General features: G+C 38.3%; 1 protein-coding gene across 1 annotated transcript; it reads left to right on the top strand.

Annotated features, from left to right (window-relative positions):
- The first annotated feature begins 476 nt into the window (after positions 1-476).
- Positions 477-17491, top strand: LOC121403113 (natural cytotoxicity triggering receptor 3-like). Its single transcript, XM_041590757.1, has 9 exons — positions 477-558; positions 2148-2501; positions 6388-6501; positions 8425-8446; positions 8529-8557; positions 9769-9806; positions 11465-11558; positions 14692-14729; positions 16734-17491. The coding sequence occupies exons 1-9, from the start codon at positions 516-518 to the stop codon at positions 16863-16865; spliced, it is 864 nt and encodes a 287-aa protein (XP_041446691.1). The 5' UTR covers positions 477-515; the 3' UTR covers positions 16866-17491.
- The last annotated feature ends 3168 nt before the right edge of the window (positions 17492-20659 follow it).

Here is a 20659-nt window from a genome sequence, read left to right as displayed (position 1 = left end):
TTAATGTTTACATGATTTTCTAGTAGACTTAGGGTATGAAGATCCAAATTACGAAAAGATCCCTTATACGGAAAACCTCAGGTCCCGTGCATTCTGTATAAAAGGTCCCATACCTGTAAAATTGTAGATCTTGAGATTATTATATCTATGCCTGACTATGAGGTCATCTCCCACCCATTCATTGCAACATCAACCTCACTGCCCTCACCATTAAGAACCATTTGCACTGCTTGAAATGAAAGCTCAGTTCCTTGTGGTCTGTTCTTCGTTCTTCTCTATGCGAAAAAGATCCCCCACTATCTGTCTATAAAGTCCTCTTAGGCACTTGTAAAGCTGAAAATCACACATTTATTGAATGTTTAAACTTCAGAAACTCACAAGCATTTGATTTACTTTTTGTTTTTACCCTCCAGGACTAACTTCTCTAATGTTGTTTCTGTTCCTCTGCAGTTTACATCCAGGACATCAAGACACAATTCAATCCATGTTTGATCTGCTCGTTTCTCATTAAAAGGATGAGACCTGTAGGATTGCTGCTTCTACTGAAGACCCTCAAAGGTGAGAACAATGAACCAGATAATATGGATAAAATATGTTGTTGAATATAGCAACATGTAAGATAAAGGTATTTATATATCCTTGTTTATTTTAGTAATTTCAGTAATTAGTAACATAATACTTTTTAATTCTGAGCTGACCCTGAGGGCTACAAATTAAAAAAGGAAGATAAACCCACTGTGTTTTTAGGATGTGTTATACAGGTGTTGGACCTGTGTTCCAGATTACTCGGGATCTGGGGAAATATGGATCTACATACTAAGTCTACTGAAAAATCATTTCAACATTAAATAAACCTAATAAAATTGTTTTGCCTGCAATATGTATTAATTATGTCTTAGTTGGGATCAAGTACAAGCTACTAGCTTATTATTACAGAGAAAAGGGAAATGTGTTTTAAAATTTTGTATGTAATCAAAATGGAGTCTATGGGAGATGACTTTTCCGTGATTCGGAGCTATCTGGATAATAGGTTTCTGGATTATGGGTTTCAGGATAACACATTCCACACCTGTATTTACATATGGATTTGTTTCTTGGCACTGTATAGTTACAAGTTGTGGTTCTGCAGTTTATTACTGTAAGGGGCCGATTCACTAACTTCGAGTGAAGGATTCAAAGTAAAAAAACGTCGAATTTCAAAGTGTTTTTTGGGCTACTTCGACCAGCGAATGGGCTACTACGACCTTCGACTACGACTTCGAATCGAAGGATTCGAACTTAAAAACGTTCGACTATTCGACCATTCGATAGTCGAAGTACTGTCTCTTTAAGAAAAAACTTCGACCCCCTAGTTCGCCATCTAAAAGCTACGGAAGTCTATGTTAGCCTATGGGGAAGGTTGGATTTAAATCCTTCGAATCGTTCGATTTGAAGGATTTTATCGTTCTATCGAAGGAATAAGCCTTTGATCGTTCGATCGCACTATTTGCGCTAAAATCCTTCGACTTCGATATTCGAAGTCGAAGGATTTTAATTCCCAGTTGAATATCGAGGGTTAATTAACCCTCGATATTCGACCCTTTGTGAATCGGCCCCTAAGTCTTAATTACATATTCCAAAGCTTTTCATCACCCTGTTATGACCAGAAGATGTAATAAAATAGCCTACTGAAGCGATCGTCATGGCCTGGGAATATTCATTTCCTTGTTTATTCAAGAGTGTCTCTCCTGTGCTATACTATGGTAATTGTAAGCTTTCTGCTCAAGGGAAAATGAATCCTTAGCTGTATAGGTTTTTTATTTATATATATTTATTCGGAAACCTGCAATACAGAAAGTTCCACATTATGGAAAGGCCACCACCCATAGACTCCAATTTAATCAAATAATTAATATTTAAAAAAATAATTTCCCTGTAATTATAAAACAGAACGTGATCTGAAGATATAATTAACACTTGTACTGGCAAAACAATCCTACTGTGTTTAATCAATGTTTAAATGTTTTTTTTTTTTGGAGACCCAAATTATGGAAAGATCCCTTATCTGGAAAACACCCGGTCCAACGCATTCTGGATAACAGGTCCCATACCTGTATTATATGCCATGCATTACATTTTGAATATCATACTGTGTGTGTGTTTTCCAGGGTGTCTTCCACAGGATATTCATGTATCTCAGATACCTGTAATAAATACAAGAGTGGGCAGTACAGTCATCTTACCCTGTAATTACACCCTCAACATTAAAAACAGTACAGCACCCGGATGGTATGACTGGTACAGGCATGTACCTAATGGACCTAAAGTGTCTGATGACAGTGAGGATTTCAAAGGGAGAATCTCCAAAGTAAGTAATGACAATTTCATGGATCAGAAAAGAGCTGATATTGAGCTGAAGGATGTGATGCTTTCAGACACAGGGAATTACATCTGTCAAGTCTCATTTGTGAGCAGCATGGTAATATCAGCCCATGGCAATGGAACATTCATCAATGTATCAGGTAAGCAAACAGGAGCGATTCATACTTCAGTGAATTCTCTCCCTCTATAATTGCACCTATTTAACACAATTCAATTGCATGTTGCTGAATAAGTTTAAGGAGCAAAGGACATGTATATTTGGAAAAGGCCTACACATGACACTGATATGAGCATTTCCATGCCACCAAGCATGCAATGCATACAGATTTATATGTGAACACAACTTGCACATGATTTACCAAGATTTACCAGAATGATCTCTTCCTATAAACAGCTTGCACTAGTATAAATTAGCAGTAGAAATATCACAGGGCAAAAGCAAACCCAAGGCTCCTACATACCTCTAATTCAACCGCTGTGCAATCTGATTGAATTCAATGACTTTAAAGGTGCAGCTATAGCTCTACAGGTCGGCTGCAAAATGTTATGCTCGGAACCCTGTTAATTCCAGAGTTCCTGCAAAGGTTCGTATCGCAATACTATCTGAAACGATTAGCTGCAAATTGCACCAGATTTGTGAAACAAAGCATGCAGTAAACTATGTTTTGTGGGGAATATAGCATTTTGCACAATACGTTGCCTTTGTAAAGGAAAGACAAGAGGTTACAAATTCCATGAGTGTGGGACAAATCTATACAAAGTATAAATTTAAGGTGATCTCCTTGTACGCTAATGGAAACAAAACAATAATTTAAGGAGTACAACAGATAAATTATGAACATACCATAAATACATATTTTTGTGTGAATCTAATAATGGTTTATAATGGTTAATAATTCTGTTTATCAGTTTAATGTGGTATGAACTGTGTTGCTTATGTTGGTATTCATTTGCTTTATGTACAAGTACATGCATGAACTGCTCACTTTCCTCATAACCCAACAATCTGTGCGTAGGGATTTGCAGAAACTGCTTTGATTTATCCAAAAACCAGTCATTGGTTGAAATACTTTACTTTCCACAAGGACCAGTTATTGGGCAAAATGCGCTGCTTAGTTCTTCTCTGGTAGTAACATATAAAAGAGACTGTTCTACCGATCTCTGTCCACAAAAAAAAATATATATATATATATTTCTCTATAATATATAGGGGAAAAGGTTCCATTATGAGAAGTAAAAGTCACAATGGAGTCCTTTTCTATGTTCGTAAGTTATGAAGCCTCAGACCAAGTTCCTACAGGTTATGAAACTCAAAGGTAACTTTTAATATCATTAACTGTTAAAGGGATGGTTCACCTAAAGTTAACTTTTAGTATGTTATAAAATGACAGACAACTTTTCAATTGGTCTTCAATAAATAGTTTTTTGAATTATTTGCCTCCTTCTTCTGTTTATTTTCAGCTTTATGGGTGTCACTGAAGCCATCTAAATAGATAGGGCTACAAATGTATAGCTCTTTCTACTTTTTATTACTCATCTTTCTATTCAGGGCCTCTGCTATTCCTATTAAAGTCTCGTGTTTAAATCAATGCATGGTTGCTAGGGTAACTTGGACCCTAGAAACGAGACTGCTGCAATTGCAAACTGGACAGCCATTCAATAAATAGCTAAATAACTAATACACCACAAATAATAAAAAAATTGTAAACCAGCTGCAGATTGTCTCAGAATATCACTCTCTACATCATACTAAGGGGGTTATTTACTAAACTCTGAAAGCAAAAATCTAGAAAAAATTGTGATTTTTTTTTAATAAAATCGGACTTTTAAAAAAATCACAAATTTTTTAGAATTTATTAAACCCCGAGTCCGAATCAGAACATCCAGCATCTCAGACCTTTTGAGGTTGCATATAAGTCAATGGAAGAAGTTCCAATGATTTTTTGATGTGCACTGGGTTTCCTGCAATGACCTGAAGCTTTCTGAGTTTTCGGGCAAAAATCTGAGTTTTTTGGTGAAAATAAAAATGTGAAAATCAGATGAAAAATCTGAAAAAAATCGGATTTTTTTCCTGCAAAGCAAATTTTTGGTAAAATGTAATAATAAATAAGCATAAAAAACCCAAGCAGATTTGATCTGAGTTTGTATCAGAAAATATTGAAATAATTTGATAACCCCCTAAAAGTTAATGCAAAGATGGACAACCCCTTTAAATACAGTATATGCAAACTGAACAGTTGAAGGCAGCACATTTACGTTAACATATAATTTGGTAATCAATTAGTTTTGAATTGGTTTAGTGTTTGGCCAAATGTATCTAAGTGGATTTGGTATTCTGCCTAATTTTGAATATCCCCTTAGTTTACAGTTGGGGCTACATTATTCCCCTTATATCTAGACAATAAGGATATTTTAGAATTATTTATATTTTACAAGTAAAACAAGAAAAAAGTGTCGTTCACCTTAAAATTAACTTTACGTATGATGTAGACATTATTATAAGACAATCTGCAACTGACTTCAGTGTATACTAGGGTCTGATTTCCCTTAACAACTAGGCAGTGGCTTAAATGACTGGAAGATGAATAGGAAAGGGCCTAAATTAAAAAAAATAATCAATATGTAGGAAAGCTATGTCTACTTGTCTCTCCTCTGTTTTGTTTTGTGCAAGGAGGAGTCTCCTCCCCTGTGAGCTAACAGGAAGGAAGTGCTGCACAGGAAGTGCTGCACAGGAAGTGCTGGGAGAGAGAAGCAGCAGAGAGAAAGCAAGATAATGCAAGATTCCAGCTATTACTGTGTGTGTAAAGTTAGTAGGAAACCCCAGTGGCAGAAAACCATGCTCTATTTAGAGGGTGGAGGAACAGAAGTCCTTGTCAGGGCTCTGAAGATCAAATTGAGCTCTTCTAAGGGCATGGAAAGCCAAAGGGAGTCCTCAGGACTTTGAAGAAACTGCCATATAAGAGAGAATCCCCCCCCAGTAGCACAGAGATAAAAACCATCTGAAATATTATGTTGCTGGCTGGCAGGCTGTATGTATCACGGTTATTTAGACACAATGTCCTGCAAATAAACCCCCTCAATCTTTCCTCTGTGTGTGTGATTGCGACTCTGGGAAGTTCCCATGGTGGGGTATCACAGCCCAGTCTGTCCTGGGTGGAATCAAGCCAAATCATGATGTACCTGCTCTCCCCTGTAGCAGAGACACATGACTCCTATCGCGCCACAAGGAAGAAAATAATTGCTGGATTTCCTGCAGTAGTAGAATAGGGCTACACAACAATAGTAAAAATATCAATAACATTGTACCCTCCCAAAGTTGTGGGTTTTAAGTTCAATAATTCCAATAAACAGATAGTATTTTAGAAGTGAGGAAGGGTAGAAGTGAATTCCAGGGAATTTTCAAAGTAAAAAAATTCGAAATTCAAAGTAATTTTTTGGATACTTCGATCATCGAATAGGATACTACAACTTTGAATTTACTTTGAATTCGATTCGAAGTAAAATAGTTTGAATATTCGAATATTCAATAATCAAAGTACTGTCGAAAAAAACTTTGACTTCAATCGTTCGCCAAATTAAACCTGCCGAAGTGCTATTTTAGCCTATGTTGACCATCTAATGCATTTTTTTACGTTTTTTGTATTCAAAGTAAATCGTCCGAACGATCGCTGAAATTATTCGAATCGCTCGAATTCGGTAAAAAAAACTTTGACTTCGATATTCGAAGTCGAAGTATAGCCATTCGATGGTCGAATTTAGAAGTATATTTCACTTCGAAATTCGACCTTTGATAAATCTGCACCTTAATGTGAAAAGGACAAATAATTAAAAAAGCATTCAATACAGCGCTGCAAAATATGTTGGCGCTATATAAATACATTTTAATAATAAAAACTATAAAAAAAAAAATAACACCAAGTTCTAGGAATAGAATAATATATGATATATTAAAAGTTAACTCAATGGCAAACTACCCTTTTAAGTAAAGTACAGTTCCTTAGCGTATATTTTCTGTTTTACCTCTAGAATCTACAGAGAATATTCCTGCAGGAAATACTCTAACAGTTTCTCTCAGTGCTGGTGCCGCAGTCCTCATAATACTCATCTCAGTGGCAGGTTATCTGGCTTACACCAATAAAGGTATGCACTCGCTATAATAGTTTTATGTCTGTGAACAGTAACAGAAAGTCCTACCAATTCAACAGCATATTCAAGGGCTTTAAATTTCAGTGTTGATATCCCAAAATTGCTGGTAAAGGATAAATCAGGGGTCATGTACAGTAGGTCAGGGAGCAAAGTGCACAAAAAGTGCAAACCACCATGTTTTTCCCACTTTGTATCCTGCCCTCCTGATTTAAGGTGACCATTCGTCCCCATCCCAAAGGGACAGGCCCATTTCAGGACCTCAGTCCCTGTGGAGAACTGACCCTGTGAAGCACTCCCGTCTGCCAAAGTTATTTGAAAATTTCCCCGTGCAGCAATTCAGTCAGACCCCCATTGCATAAATGGACAGGCAGAAGAGCACTAGCAGATGGCAGGTATAATCTGTAACTGGACCGAAGAGCTGAACAGTATAGCCACACAGATTGCAGAAACCCTGCTACTTTGAATTTCCCACCCTCACATGCATACACATTCGGTCATGTTGGTGACTGGAGGGGAACATTTTCTTTATGCTGTGGAATGTGAATGTACTATGTAGTTGGCTAAGAGATAGAAGTCAGATTTGTGCTTTGCTATTGTGCAGATACCCCCTCTCCCCCTGAAAAATCAGTGCAGAAAGCCTGCTGTGAGTTCTGGGGGTGTTTATACATGGAGTTGCCACTGTACCATCCTGTTAGAGTTCTGGGGGTGTTTATTCATGGAGTTGCCACTGTGCCACCCTACTGTGAGTTCTGAGAGTTCTTTTACATGGAATTGCCACTGTGCCATCCTGCTGTGTGGGGGTATTTACACATTGAAATACCACTGCTTTCTTCCTGTATTTGTAAAATGGGGAGTGGTTTATGGGGGGCATGGTCAAAATTGTCATGGCACACTCAAAATCTGGTCACCTTATTGTGATCGCCCACAGGGTTCGGTGGCCCTGTATTCATGAGGCACATCAACAGCCACCTCCTAAACTACAAATCACTGGGGAACACCGCAAGAGGCATGGTGCTAAGGAGCATTATTATTACCGACTGCATATGTCAGGCTGACTTTGGCCTGGCAGGCCTATATTATACACTAGCGTTGCGAATTTCTGTGTAAATGAACAAAAAGGGGTGTGATTTTGCCAACAAATGAGTCCACAGAACACAGACCCATGGTCATTTACAAATGGTGTACACCTGCACTTGCATCTGGGGCATTGCTGTGCTCCGACCTCAATCCAGGTTTAAAATCCAGCATAATGTTCAACGCTGGTGGGAGTAAGGCATTCTAGTTCTTACTACCCATCATAAGTATCACAGGGATCCTCAGAGTGCAAAGTGCAAATAATATGTCAGCTTGTACATTTTTGAACTTTGCACCCTGCTCTGCCATTTATAAACGACTCCTATGATGCTTATCCTGAAACCGTAACACCAAAAATAGTCAACTGGAATCATCAAATTATTGTAAACATACCAGGGCTTTTTACTCACACAGGGGACTTAGGGGCAGATTTATCAAAGGTCGAGGTGAATTATCGAATGAAAAAATTTCGAGCTATTTTGTGTGCACTTCAACTAGGGAACAGTCCAAATTCGATTAGAATTTGAAAAAAATTCAAAAATTTGAATATCGAAATGTATGATGACCATTCGCCATCTAAAACCTGCCCAATTGCTGTTTTAGCCTATGGGGGACCTCCTAGAATCTATTTGGAGTCAATTAGTGGACTTTGAAAAATCAATGGGTTTTTTTTGCGGAAAAACTTCGAATCGAATGTGCTATTCCTTCGATTGAAACTAATCTAATTCGGCCGAATATGAACCTATTCGATCGAAAATGGACAAAAAAGTATGTTCATCTACTGTAAGTTGATGTGTAGTTTCTGGTTTTGTGAAACTAAGGCCCTATCTTTGTTTTCTACAGGTTTTCATTCCAACAGAGAAGAGTAAGTGCTATTAATCTGATATTGTCTTTATGTGTTTAAATACCTGCACTTGTGGTTTCACTTCTTTTCTGATTACTTACAGGGGACCTATAGTCTACACAGACTTCACAGGTACTGTATGAACATTTGAGAGACTATAAGTATTAAATCTGTAGCTGTTAACATCACAGTATTCATTGTTATCAAATGCCAACAGAGATTGCTGTTAAACTCAAGAATAAACTCATCTTTCAGTCCATCTCCACAGGTTAAATAGTGGATAACAGATAACACCATTATGTTCTACAGAGCTTATCTGCTGTGTAAACTGAGCCTTTTCTCCTTTGAATGGCTGCCCCCATTACAACACAGCAGCTTATTTATATAAACGATAGTAGTGTTTCTGAAGCAAAAACAGCAGTTTTACCAGTGCAGGGCAACACTGCATTATATTTTTATTGCTATAAAACATTTTAAATGTTTATGTTACTGTTCCTTTAAGTCTAATATGAAATCATGTAAACATTAAGTAAAACCCAATAAGATGGTTTTAACTCCAGTGAGGATTAATTTTATCTTAATTTGGCTCAACTACAAGGTACCGTTTTTTTAATTACAGGAAATCATTTTAAAAAATTTGGATTATTTGGATAAAACAGAATATACTGTATGCAAAACCTATATGCCTAGAAAGAGACTATTGTGCTGTTTAGGCTTTTTTATTACTCATAATACAGAGCTTTTAACCTGCTTGTAACTGTATATATTAGAAAATTGTTATTAGAAATCAACATACACTTAGGGGGTTATTTACTAAGATAATTTTTTTTTAAAGGGGGGTTTTAAAGGGGAAACCTTATACCCCAAAGTTGCTATTTGATTACAGTTTTTGCTTGATTTTATTGAATCTTTTCCCACATTGAATTTTTCGAGTTATTTTATCGAAAAATAAGTTAAAATTGTGGATTGGCATTTCAAAGAGCTTGGTTTAATAAAAAGTTGAGATAAATTTGAGTTTTAGTAAGTAACCCCCATAAAGTCATTAAATGTTCTGCATGAGTTTGCAGCACTGTAGCACAGAAATGTCTCCCAGGCATATAATTTGCTTTGTACGGTCTTTGTTTCTTAAAGTTGTTCTCACATTCAGCATATTATTTGTTGGTTGGCATCATAGTCTTTGTGGCATATGTTATTTGCATGTCATCTTTATTTCCAGTTAATACATAAGAATATCAAGTTGCCTTTATCTCACCATACAGTATAACCTTAAGAACATGGGTTCCTGCTTGTTTTTGCATTGTTTCTTTAATTTGCAATTCATTTGCTTATTTCATTTATCCTAGAACCAAGGATTGACAACTTCCACATGCCATCACAAGAGGTGAGCATTCAGGTAGATGCTTTTCTAACAGAAGAGCAAAAGCATGGTGACTTGGGCCGCATAGGTGACTGAAACACCTGCCACAAGCTCTACAGCACTAAGGGAGCAAAAGTACATCCTTAGTGCTAATTAATTAACTTGAAAGTCTGAATTCTACGCAAGCAGGGTCGGACTGGCCCGGCGGGACACCGGGAAAAACCCGGTGGGCCCCAGCCCTCATGGGCCCTCGCCGGGCCAGACCAACTCTTCCGGTCTCCTGGCCCTAAAAAAACAATTTGTGCCTCCTTTTGCGCATGCGCATTGTTGCAGTAGGGGGTCTGACCCCCAGTCCGACCCTGTACACAAGATGGGGTAGAGGGGATTGTCTATGTGCCTCCCCAGCTAGCCCTCATAAAAACAGCACTGTCAGGCCAGAGTGCTGACTGCATGGCAGCTTATGGTAAAGATTACAGAGCAGTGCAGATATTTAGAGAGCAGCAAAAAAACTTCAGTATTCCCCTTGTTCAGCATGAGTGCAATGAACATGGCTAGTACATTACATTCGTCTTGCCTATTTTTTTAATCTTAAAAATTCATTTTTTATTATATATTGAGCTACGCAGTAAAATAGAGAAGTTAAGAATATAACAATTACTTGATAAAGACAAAATAAACGTTACATTCCTCGGGGGATCTGACTATTTAAAAAATGTATTGATTAAAGTTCCATTTTCAATAGAAACGAAAAGGAAAATGAGTAATGCATGAGTAGTATCAAAAAATTGTCCCATTAAACTATGTCATGTCTATGTCCACACTGAATAGATTTGAGTTGAGATCCGAGACGGCAGCCAGATTATACCTGACTGGCAATTTCAGATTTATACTGGAAACCCCAATACTTCTGAAATTGATATAGAAATCTATTATTAACTAGATTTTTCCTGGTCGTAAGATCTTGTGCCATTTGGATCATTAATACCGTTACTGGCACCAATTGGTATAATATTTATCTTCTGGCTGTCCCTGTAAAATACACATCCCCAGCAATCAGCCAAGAGACTATGGGGCAAATTTACTAAAGGGCAAATTGGCCGTCGCTAGCAATAATTCCCCAGAGATACAATCCGCAGGGACATCGCTAATGTACCAACAGGAATAAAGGACAATTCGCTAGCAAAATTAAGCACTAACAATGTTTCGAACCCTTTTGCCAGGTGAATTTTTGTCAGGCATTATTCCGTAAATTCACTAAAGTGCGAATTTTCCAGTACGTCACCCCTTTCGCCCTTTTGTCTTTATTGGACTTTTTTAATAATAAGTGGCCACTTCAAGCATTTTCACCAACATCACTAATAAAGACATATATATCATCTATAGGTACCCGTCCTATTCAAAAGGGACCTAAGCATAATTGTGTTAACAAAGTTTCGCTGACGAAGTTTCCCTGTTTGTCTGCCGAGACATAACTTTGCATTTTGATAAATTAACGTATGAGCTGCAAATTAACATCTGACAAAGATTAGTGAAGTGTGGTGGAGCCTTTAGTGAATTTCCCCCATTGTCTTTAGTTTTGCTTACTTAAAGATGCTTTACCATTTGTTATGCTGCAAGCTACTTTAAGAGATTTATTCCAATGATAGCCAGCATGTTTAATACATCTTTTTCTATTTTCACAGTGGCAGAATACAGAGAATCAATTGTACAATGGAGAAAACTTTCAGAATACATATGCTGAGTTTCTAGACAACAGTAGAATCCATATTCCCCAAAGTAATCATGAAATGCATCAATACAGTATGATACAGTAGAAAACCATTTCTTTTGGGCAAGGGCTTCAATACCTTGGATCATTTGCATCTACTTAAGGCATCCTATGAATAGTTTAGAAAACATCAAAATGTGGTTAAAACATTGCTTTTTATGTGGAAATTCTTTAATACAAAGAGTTTCCAGGTTTCTCAACTCAAACTAGCTGAATCTATTTTTTATTCAAGTTCAAGTTTTTTTATTCAACGATTTAAGTTCATTTGAGGTATAAAAACTTTAAGATTCAACCTTTGATACATAACCCCTTTAATTTTAACACCCTTCTAGTGTTCAGACAATACCTTGGATCATTTGCATCTACTTAAGGCATCCTATGAATAGTTTAGAAAACATCAAAATGTGGTTAAAACATTGCTTTTTATGTGGAAATTATTATTAATACAAAAATAGTGTGTAGTTCATGAAACTCATCTCATATCTCATAATTAAAATAAAAAAAAAGCTCAACCAAACTCCCACGCTCGATATTGCCTTATTTATTAATAAAATAACTCAAATAAATCCGTTCAGGAAAAAACCCAATAAAATTGAGCAGAACCAAAAACCATATGGGAGGTCCTCTTCCTCCTGAATCAATCAGTTTTTGTATATAATTCTTATGTTTGGGGGCAGATTTATTAAGGATCAAGTTGTGTTTTCCATGAAAATTTGATGGGTTTTTTTTGGTCAAAAATTTATTTTTTTTGGGGGGGGTGGGTTAAGAAAAAAATCTAGTTTTTCAAGGTTTTTTAAAAAAAAAACTTACATTTTTTGAGATTTATTATACCCCGATCCCGGAAATAGCTTGAATCCAAAAATGCACCATCTAAAGCTTGTCTGGGTGAGTATATAGAGATGAGTTCAGAGATGTAAGGTGGGGCAGAGTTATGAAGTGCTTTGAAAGTCAGTGTCATTAATTTGAATTTGATCCTGAAAGGTAACGGGAGCCAGTGCAGGGATTGACAGAATGGCGAGGCAGAGGAGGAGCGGTTGCTGAGGTATATGAGCCTCGCAGCAGTGTTCATTATGGACTGGAGAGGTGACAGTCTCTGGAGGGGAAGGCCAATTAAAAGAGAGTTACAGTAGTCTAGACGCGATATAATGAGAGAGTGAATAAGAATTTTGTCGGCATCTTGGGTGATAAATGATTGTTTTTTGGATATGTTCCTTAGGTGGAAGTGACATGATTTAATAAGTGACTGGATATGAGGAGTGAATGACAGGGCAGAATCTAGGATAACCCCAAGGCCTGGGGAGAGGGGGTGATAGTGGAATTGTTAACTTTGATGGATACTTCGGGATGCTACTGGTGTTAGTAGGAGGAAAGAGAACCATTTCAGTTTTAGAGAGGTTCAATTTAAGGTAGCATTGCGAGATCCAGGTAGAGATAGCGGACAGGCAGGAGGAGACTCGAGTTAGGAGTTCTGGGTTGAGATCAGGAGATGAGAGATAGATCTGAGTATCTTCACCATAGAGGTGGTAGTGGAAACCATACAAGTTGATTAATTTGCCAAGGGAGGAAGTATAGAGGGAGAATAGTAATGGTCCCAGGACAGAGCCTTGAGGAACTCCAACAGAAAGAGGTAGGGGAGAAGATGATACTCCATTGTAGGAGACACTGAAGGAACGATTGGTGATGTAAGAAGAGAACCAGGACAGGGCTGTGTCATGAAGGCAAAGCGAATGGAGGGACTGGAGGAGGAGAGGGTGATCTACAGTGTCAAATGCGGCGAGATCAAGCAGTATTAGTAGTGAGAAATGATTGTTGGCTTTAGCGGTTAAAGGGTCATTAGTTAGTCGAGTCAGGGCAGTTTCCATGGAGTGTTGTGGCTTAAAACCAGATTGTAGGGGGTCCAGCAGGTTATTGTCAGAGAGGAATGAAGTTAGTCGGTTGTAGACTAGGCGCTCAAGTAGTTTAGAGATGAAAGGTAGCAGAGAGATAGGTCGGAGGTTGTCAAGATTGGAGGGATCAACAGAGGGTTTTTTCAGAATGGGGGTGACAAGAGCATATTTTAGTTGAGAATGAAACAGTCCAGTTGAGAGTGAAAGATTAAATAGGTGAGTTAAGGCTTTGATTAGACAAGGATTGGTGTTTTCGGAGAAGTTTTGAGGGAATGGGATCAAGCGGGCAGGTGGTAAGGTGAGAAGAAGCCAAAAGCTTTGAGTCTTCCTCATCAGTGACAGGGGTGAAGGAGCACACGAGAGATTGGGGAGTGTGGAGGGAGGGTGGTGGAAGTCTAGGGGGGTTGAGTAGTGCATTGTCCCTTCTGATAGTGTCAATTTTGTTTTTGAAGTGCTCAGCAATATCTTGAGCAGAGACAGATGTGCATGGAGGGGGTGGAGAAGGGGAAAGGAGAGTGTTAAAGGTGGAGACAAGTTGTGCTGGTTTTTTAGAAAGGGAGTTAATGAGTGAAGTAAAGTATGTTTGTTTGGCTTGGAAGAGGCTAGTGTTATAGGAGCATCTTCCTATAGATGCAACGTTTTCGAGCGGCACCCCACTTTTGTCAAGCATAATGCTTGACAAAGAGTGGGGTGCCGCTCGAAACGTTGCATCTGTGCTGCTGTCCTACAAATAAAGACGGTTTTAACACTATTGGAGTGCTGTCTATTGGAAGAAAATATTTACATGGTGGAGAACCTCTGTGAACAGGTCTCTGGACGTGCACCCAAGAACCAATTGGCCGAAATCAGGTGCGGTATAATTGTATCTAGTGTTATAGGAGCGCAGGGCAGATTTGTAGCTCCAAAAGTCTGATTCTGAACGGGATTTGCGCCAGCGACACTCAAGTGCACGTGAATGTCTTTGAAGCGCTTTTGTATGAGCAGTATGCCACGGTTGAAGTGGTTTGGGTCTAGAACGTTTAGTTTTTATAGGAGCAAGCTCATTGAGGGTAGTGGTGAGAGTACTATAGTAGACAGAGGTAGCCATATGTTGTGGCATATGTTATTTGCATGTCATCTTTATTTCCTGTTAATTCTTAAGAATATCATGTTGCCTTTATCTCACCATACAGTATAACCTTAAGAACATGGGGCCTGCTTGTTTTTGCATTGTTTCTTTAATTTGCAATTCATTTGCTTATTTCATTTATCCTAGAACCAAGGATTGACAACTTCCACATGCCATCACAAGAGGTGAGCATTCAGGTAGATGCTTTTCTAACAGAAGAGCAAAAGCATGGTGACTTGGGCCGCATAGGTGACTGAAACACCTGCCACAAGCTCTACAGCACTAAGGGAGCAAAAGTACTAAGGGAGCAAAAGTACATCCTACACAAGCAGGGTTGGACTGGCCCGGCGGGACACCAGGAAAAACACGGTGGGCCCCAGCCCTCATGGGCGCTCGCCGGGCCAGACCAACTCTCCCGGTCTCCTGGCCCTAAAAAAACAATTTGTGCCTCCTTTTGCGCATGCGCATTGTCGCAGTAGGGGGTCTGACCCCCAGTCCGACCCTGTACACAAGATGGGGTAGAGGGGATTGTCTATGTGCCTCCCCAGCTAGCCCTCATAAAAACAGCACTGTCAGGCCAGAGTGCTGACTGCATGGCAGTTTATGGTAAAAGATTACAGAGCAGTGCAGATATTTAGAGAGCAGCAAAAAAATTCAGTATTCCCCTTGTTCAGCATGAGTGCAATGAACATGGCTAGTACATTACATTCGTCTTGCCTATTTTTTTAATCTTAAAAATTCATTTTTTATTATATATTGAGCTACGCAGTAAAATAGAGAAGTTAAGAATATAACAATTACTTGATAAAGACAAAATAAACGTCACATTCCTCGGGGGATCTGACTATTTAAAAAATGTATTGATTAAAGTTCTTTTTCAATAGAAACGAAAAGGAAAATGAGTAATGCATGAGTAGCATCAATAAATTGTCCCATTAAACTATGTCATGTCTATGTCCACACTGAATAGATTTGAGTTGAGATCCGAGACGGCAGCCAGATTATACCTGGCTGGCAATTTCAGATTTATACTGGAAACCCCAATACTTCTGAAATTGATATAGAAATCTATTATTAACTAGATTTTTCCTGGTCGTAAGATCTTGTGCCATTTGGAGCATTAATACCGTTACTGGCACCAATTGGTATAATATTTATCTTCTGGCTGTCCCTGTAAAATACACATCCCCAGCAATCAGCCAAGAGACTATGGGGCAAATTTACTAAAGGGCAAATTGGCCGTCGCTAGCAATAATTCCCCAGAGATACAATCCGCAGGGACATCGCTAATGTACCAACAGGAATAAAGGACAATTCGCTAGCAAAATTAAGCACTAACAATGTTTCGAACCCTTTTGCCAGGTGAATTTTTGTCAGGCAAACGATCATTATTCCGTAAATTCACTTAAGTGAGAATTTTCCAGTACGTCACCCCTTTCGCCCGTTTGTCTTTATTGGACTTTTTTAATAATAAGTGGCCACTTCAAGCATTTTCACCAACATCACTAATAAAGACATATATATCATCTATAGCAGGGATCCCCAACCTTTAGAACCCGTGAGCAACATTCAGAAGTAAAAGGAGTTGGGGAGCAACACTAGCATGAAAAATGTTCTTTGGGTGCCAAATAAGGGCTGTGATTGGCCTTATAGTAGCCCCTATATGGATTGTCAACCAACACTGAGGCTCTGTTTGGCAGTACAACTAGTTTTTCTACAACCAAAACTTGCCTCCAAGCCTGGAATTTGAAAATAATCACCTGCTTTGAGGACACGGAGAGCAACATTCAAGGAGTTGGAGAGCAACATGTTGCTCACGAGCTACTGGTTGGGGACCACTGATCTATAGGTACCCCTCCTATTCAAATTGACCTAAGCATAATTGTGTTAACAAAGTTTCGCTAGGCAGAAATGAAATCGCGCTGACGAAGTTTCGCTGTTTGTCTGCCGAGACATAACTTTGCATTTTGATAAATTAGCGTATGAGCTGCAAATTAACATCTGACAAAGATTAGTGAAGTGTGGTGGAGCCTTCTGAGGCGAAAATTCCCCCTTTAGTGAATTTCCCCCATTGTCTTTAGTTTTGCTTACTTAAAGATGCTTTACCATTTGTTATGCTGTGAGCTACTTTAAGAGATTCATTCCAATGATAGCCAACATGTTTAATACATCTTTTTCTATTTTCACAGTGGCAGAATAAAGAGAATCAATTGTACAATGGAGAAAACTTTCAGAATACATATGCTGAGTTTCTAGACAACAGTAGAATCCATATTCCCCAAAGTAATCATGAAACGCATCAATACAGTATGATACAGTAGAAAACCATTTTTTTTGGGCAAGGGCTTCAATACCTTGGATCATTTGCATCTACATACGGCATCCTATGAATAGTTTAGAAAACATTAAAATGTGGTTAAAACATTGCTTTTTATGTGGAAATTCTTTAATACAAAGAGTTTTCAGGTTTCTCAACTCAAACTAGCTGAATCTATTTTTTATTCAAGTTTTTTCTTAAATAAGAAACGATTTAAGTTCATTTGAGGTATAAAAACTCTAAGATTCAACCTTTGATACATAACCCCTTTAATTTTAACACCCTTCTAGTGTTCAGACAATACCTTGGATCATTTGCATCTACTTAAGGCATCCTATGAATAGTTTAGAAAACATCAAAATGTGGTTAAAACATTGCTTTTTATGTGGAAATTCTTTAATACAAAAATAGTGTGTAGTTCATGAAACTCATCTCATATCTCATAATTAAAATAAAAAAAGCTCAACCAAACTCCCACGCTCGATATTGCCTTATTTATTAATAAAATAACTCGAATAAATCCGTGCAGGAAAAAACCCGATAAAATTGAGCAGAATCAAAAACCATATGGGAGGTCCTCTTCCTCCTGAATCAATCAGTTTTTGTATATAATTCTTATGTTTGGGGGCAGATTTATTAAGGATCAAGTTGTGTTTTCAATGAAAATTCGATGGGTTTTTTTTGGTCAAAAATTGCTTTTTTTGGGGGGGGGGTTAAGAAGAAAATCTAGTTTTCCAAGGTTTTTTAAAAAAAAACTTAAATTTTTTGAGATTTATAATACCCCGATCCCGGAAATAGTTTGAATCCAAAAATGCACCATTTAAAGCCTGTCTAGCTCATGTAGAATCAACTCGATCTATTTGAGTGTTTCGAGGGTTTTTTTTGGCGAGTTTTCAGGTTTCTCAACTCAAACTAGCTGAATATATTTTTTAATTCGAGTTTTTTCTTAAATAAGAAACTATTTAAGTTCATTTGAGTTTTGAGGTATAAACTGTAAGATTCAACCTTTGATACATAACCCCTTTAATTTTAACACCCTTCTAGTGTTCAGAACTGGGAAATACTGTATGTAGCCCTTTATAAATACATGTTAGTAGCTAAAGCCAGATGAGGTACAAACCCTTGGGGAAATGGGTAGAATGAACCATTCCACAACTGCAAAACTCTTCTGTAAAAACAGTAGTGCAAACCGTAGAGACATATTTCTACTAAAATCCTTGGAAAATTTAATTTCTGCAAATACCTAGACGTAACTGAATGGCAGTGATTCAACTAAATGCAGTATTCATACCGAACCACTCTAGAAAAACTTCAGTACTTTAGAACAGATTGCCCTGAAGCCTCGTGCTAGCAAACCATTATAGGAACAACTGAGTAAAGGAGACAATTATAAAGCCTATTGGAAAAATAGACTTATGAATCATCCACAAGACTTTGGATACATGTACTGTATATAGAAAGGAGAGCTCATCTAAGATCTGAATAAAACCTGAAGAAGCCCAAGGCAGGAGAACTCATATAAGAGATATCCAGGGTTGGACTGGAGGGCTGCTGTTTCAGGACTGGAGGGCTGCTGTTTCAGGACTGGAGGGCTGCTGTTTCAGGGCATTCAGACAGAGAGCACAGGATTTAACAACATCTCAGGGGTCATCCTCTTACCCAGGAAGCAGTCAAAAATGTAAATAAATAGGTCATTTTGTGCAATGTCCCTACTTTGGTTATTGCCATATATCATTAATTTAACAACAAATGCAACAAGTTTACTGATTTGGGAGATAGTTACTTCAGTTCACAACACATTTGTAACCCAATGGCCAACCAAGCTATCAATTTTTAGTATTCCAAATGGTAAGACCAAATGCAATAAAACATCTACTTAGGGGGAATTAATACATGTAGTGCTATCTGTTCACTCTAAAATGACTCATCTGCCCATCTAAGTAATGAGATTGCACTATTCCATAGTACTGGAGAACACCTCAGTAGAGTATTGTGAAAAAGGCCAAAGTATGTACTCAGCCAAAGTATGTACTCAGCAGTAAAAAGAAAAAACATTTTGTGGTTTTGCAACAGTATTAAGCTTGTTTCTTCAGTTCACTTGCCTCTACTTTTAGAACACAAAAACTAACAAAGGATTCAATTTTACATTTTAATATTTCTGTCTGTGGTTTCTGCAAGGCATTAACATTGTTATAAATGGTTTAGTGGTAGATCCTGTTTAGTCAGTTTATGTTTAAATTTACTGCACTAAAGTTATTTCTAAAAATAAACACACAGCTTCATTTCAACTGCAATGTAGGATCTGAAATACAAAATGCATAGACCCAGGGGATGATTTCCCAATACAGAGCATTTTCACCACCTTTTAAGGCTATTAAGAACATTTTAAACATAAAATATCCAGTAAGATTTGTTGCTAGCAATTTAGATTGTATGCTCCAAGGGGGCAATAAACTCCTTTCCCATATGAAGCTGATTGCAGCCAGAGGTACTCCAATCCTAAGGCGAACCAGGAAAGAGGATTTGTTAGCAAAAGTAACAGAGAAAGAGTTGTTACAAACATTATATATATATATATATATATATATATATATATATATATATATATATATATATATAATATAACGCGTTGATGCACCATGCACTAATAAAAGCCTTTTGATATACAATTGAGGAGCTGATGCCGTGAGTGCTTTCACTGGACTGATATATATATATATATATAATCTGTGTCAAGCGACCGCACTCTGAAGACCGGACTTTGCTTAATCATTGTGGGTGCTCGGTCCAAAAATTCATATAGAGATTTGTTTGCAAAGACCCGCACACCAAAGTTATTTTCTTCAAAATTAGTTATTTTATTTAGAACAAGTGATTTATGTACTAAATAAAATCACTAATTTTGAAGAAAATAACTTTGGTGTGGGGGTCTTTGTATACAAATCTCTCTCTCGCGTCCAGGAAGAAGGGATTGCTGCAACAGGTGGGGAAACAAGGGTCTGAACTAGGGGCAAGGCGGCAGAAGAGGTATGGTCTCTGGCACCCCTCCAACTTTGCGCCCTAGGACCTTACCTCTTCTGCCTACCCCTAGTTCCGGCCCTGCTGCTGTGTCTGCTTACCACGTGTAAGCGCTAAAAGTAGTGATGGGCGAATTTATTCGCCAGGCGCGAATTTGCGTCAACCTTGTGCGATTCGCCACCAGCCCCGGCCCGTTTGCCAGCAAAAATTCGTAAAAAACGTTTCGCAAATTCGCCCATCACTAGTTAAAAGGTATTACTACAGAGATTAACTGACCCCTGTATTGTTTACAGGGGTAAAACTCTTGCATTGTTGACACCCCCCGCATTGTAGCGCATTGCATATGTAACACCTCTATTCTTCACACCCTAAAGCCTGTACCTCAGACCCAGACTAAAAATGCCAACATAGTTTATCTGTTCACACCTTACACAAAATGCAGAAGGGGCACCAGCACGGTGTCACTGTATGTAATAAATAAAGAGTGGTCCTGATAGGTTTAGCTGTCTCTTGCTCTGTTCTGCCTGCCCCATGCTCCCTGTGTGTGTGCCATATTTTACCTGCCCTCTGCTCCTTGTGTGTGCCATACTCTGCCTGCCCTATGCTCCCTGGGTGTGCCATACTCTGCCTGCCCTATGCTCCCTCTGTGTGCCATACTCTGCCTGCCCTATGCTCCCTGGGGGTGCCATACTTTGCCTGCCCTATGCTCCCTATGTGTGCCATACTGTGCCTGCCCTATGCTCCCTCTGTGTGCCATACTCTGCCTGCCCTATGCTCCCT

Source organism: Xenopus laevis, chromosome 4L (assembly GCF_017654675.1).
Source record: "Xenopus laevis strain J_2021 chromosome 4L, Xenopus_laevis_v10.1, whole genome shotgun sequence".
Lineage (NCBI taxonomy): Eukaryota > Metazoa > Chordata > Amphibia > Anura > Pipidae > Xenopus > Xenopus laevis.
Note: the sequence above shows the minus strand (reverse complement) of the source record. Positions and strands in the feature narration are given on the sequence as shown.

Coding starts and splice junctions, on each gene's coding strand:
- LOC121403113 (XM_041590757.1), top strand. CDS start 516: ATGAGACCTGTAGGATTGCTGCTTCTACTGAAGACCCTCAAAG. Junction 6,502..8,424: donor TCTGGCTTACACCAATAAAG/GTATGCACTCGC, acceptor TGTTTTCTACAG/GTTTTCATTCCAACAGAGAA. Junction 14,730..16,733: donor TCCACATGCCATCACAAGAG/GTGAGCATTCAG, acceptor CTATTTTCACAG/TGGCAGAATAAAGAGAATCA.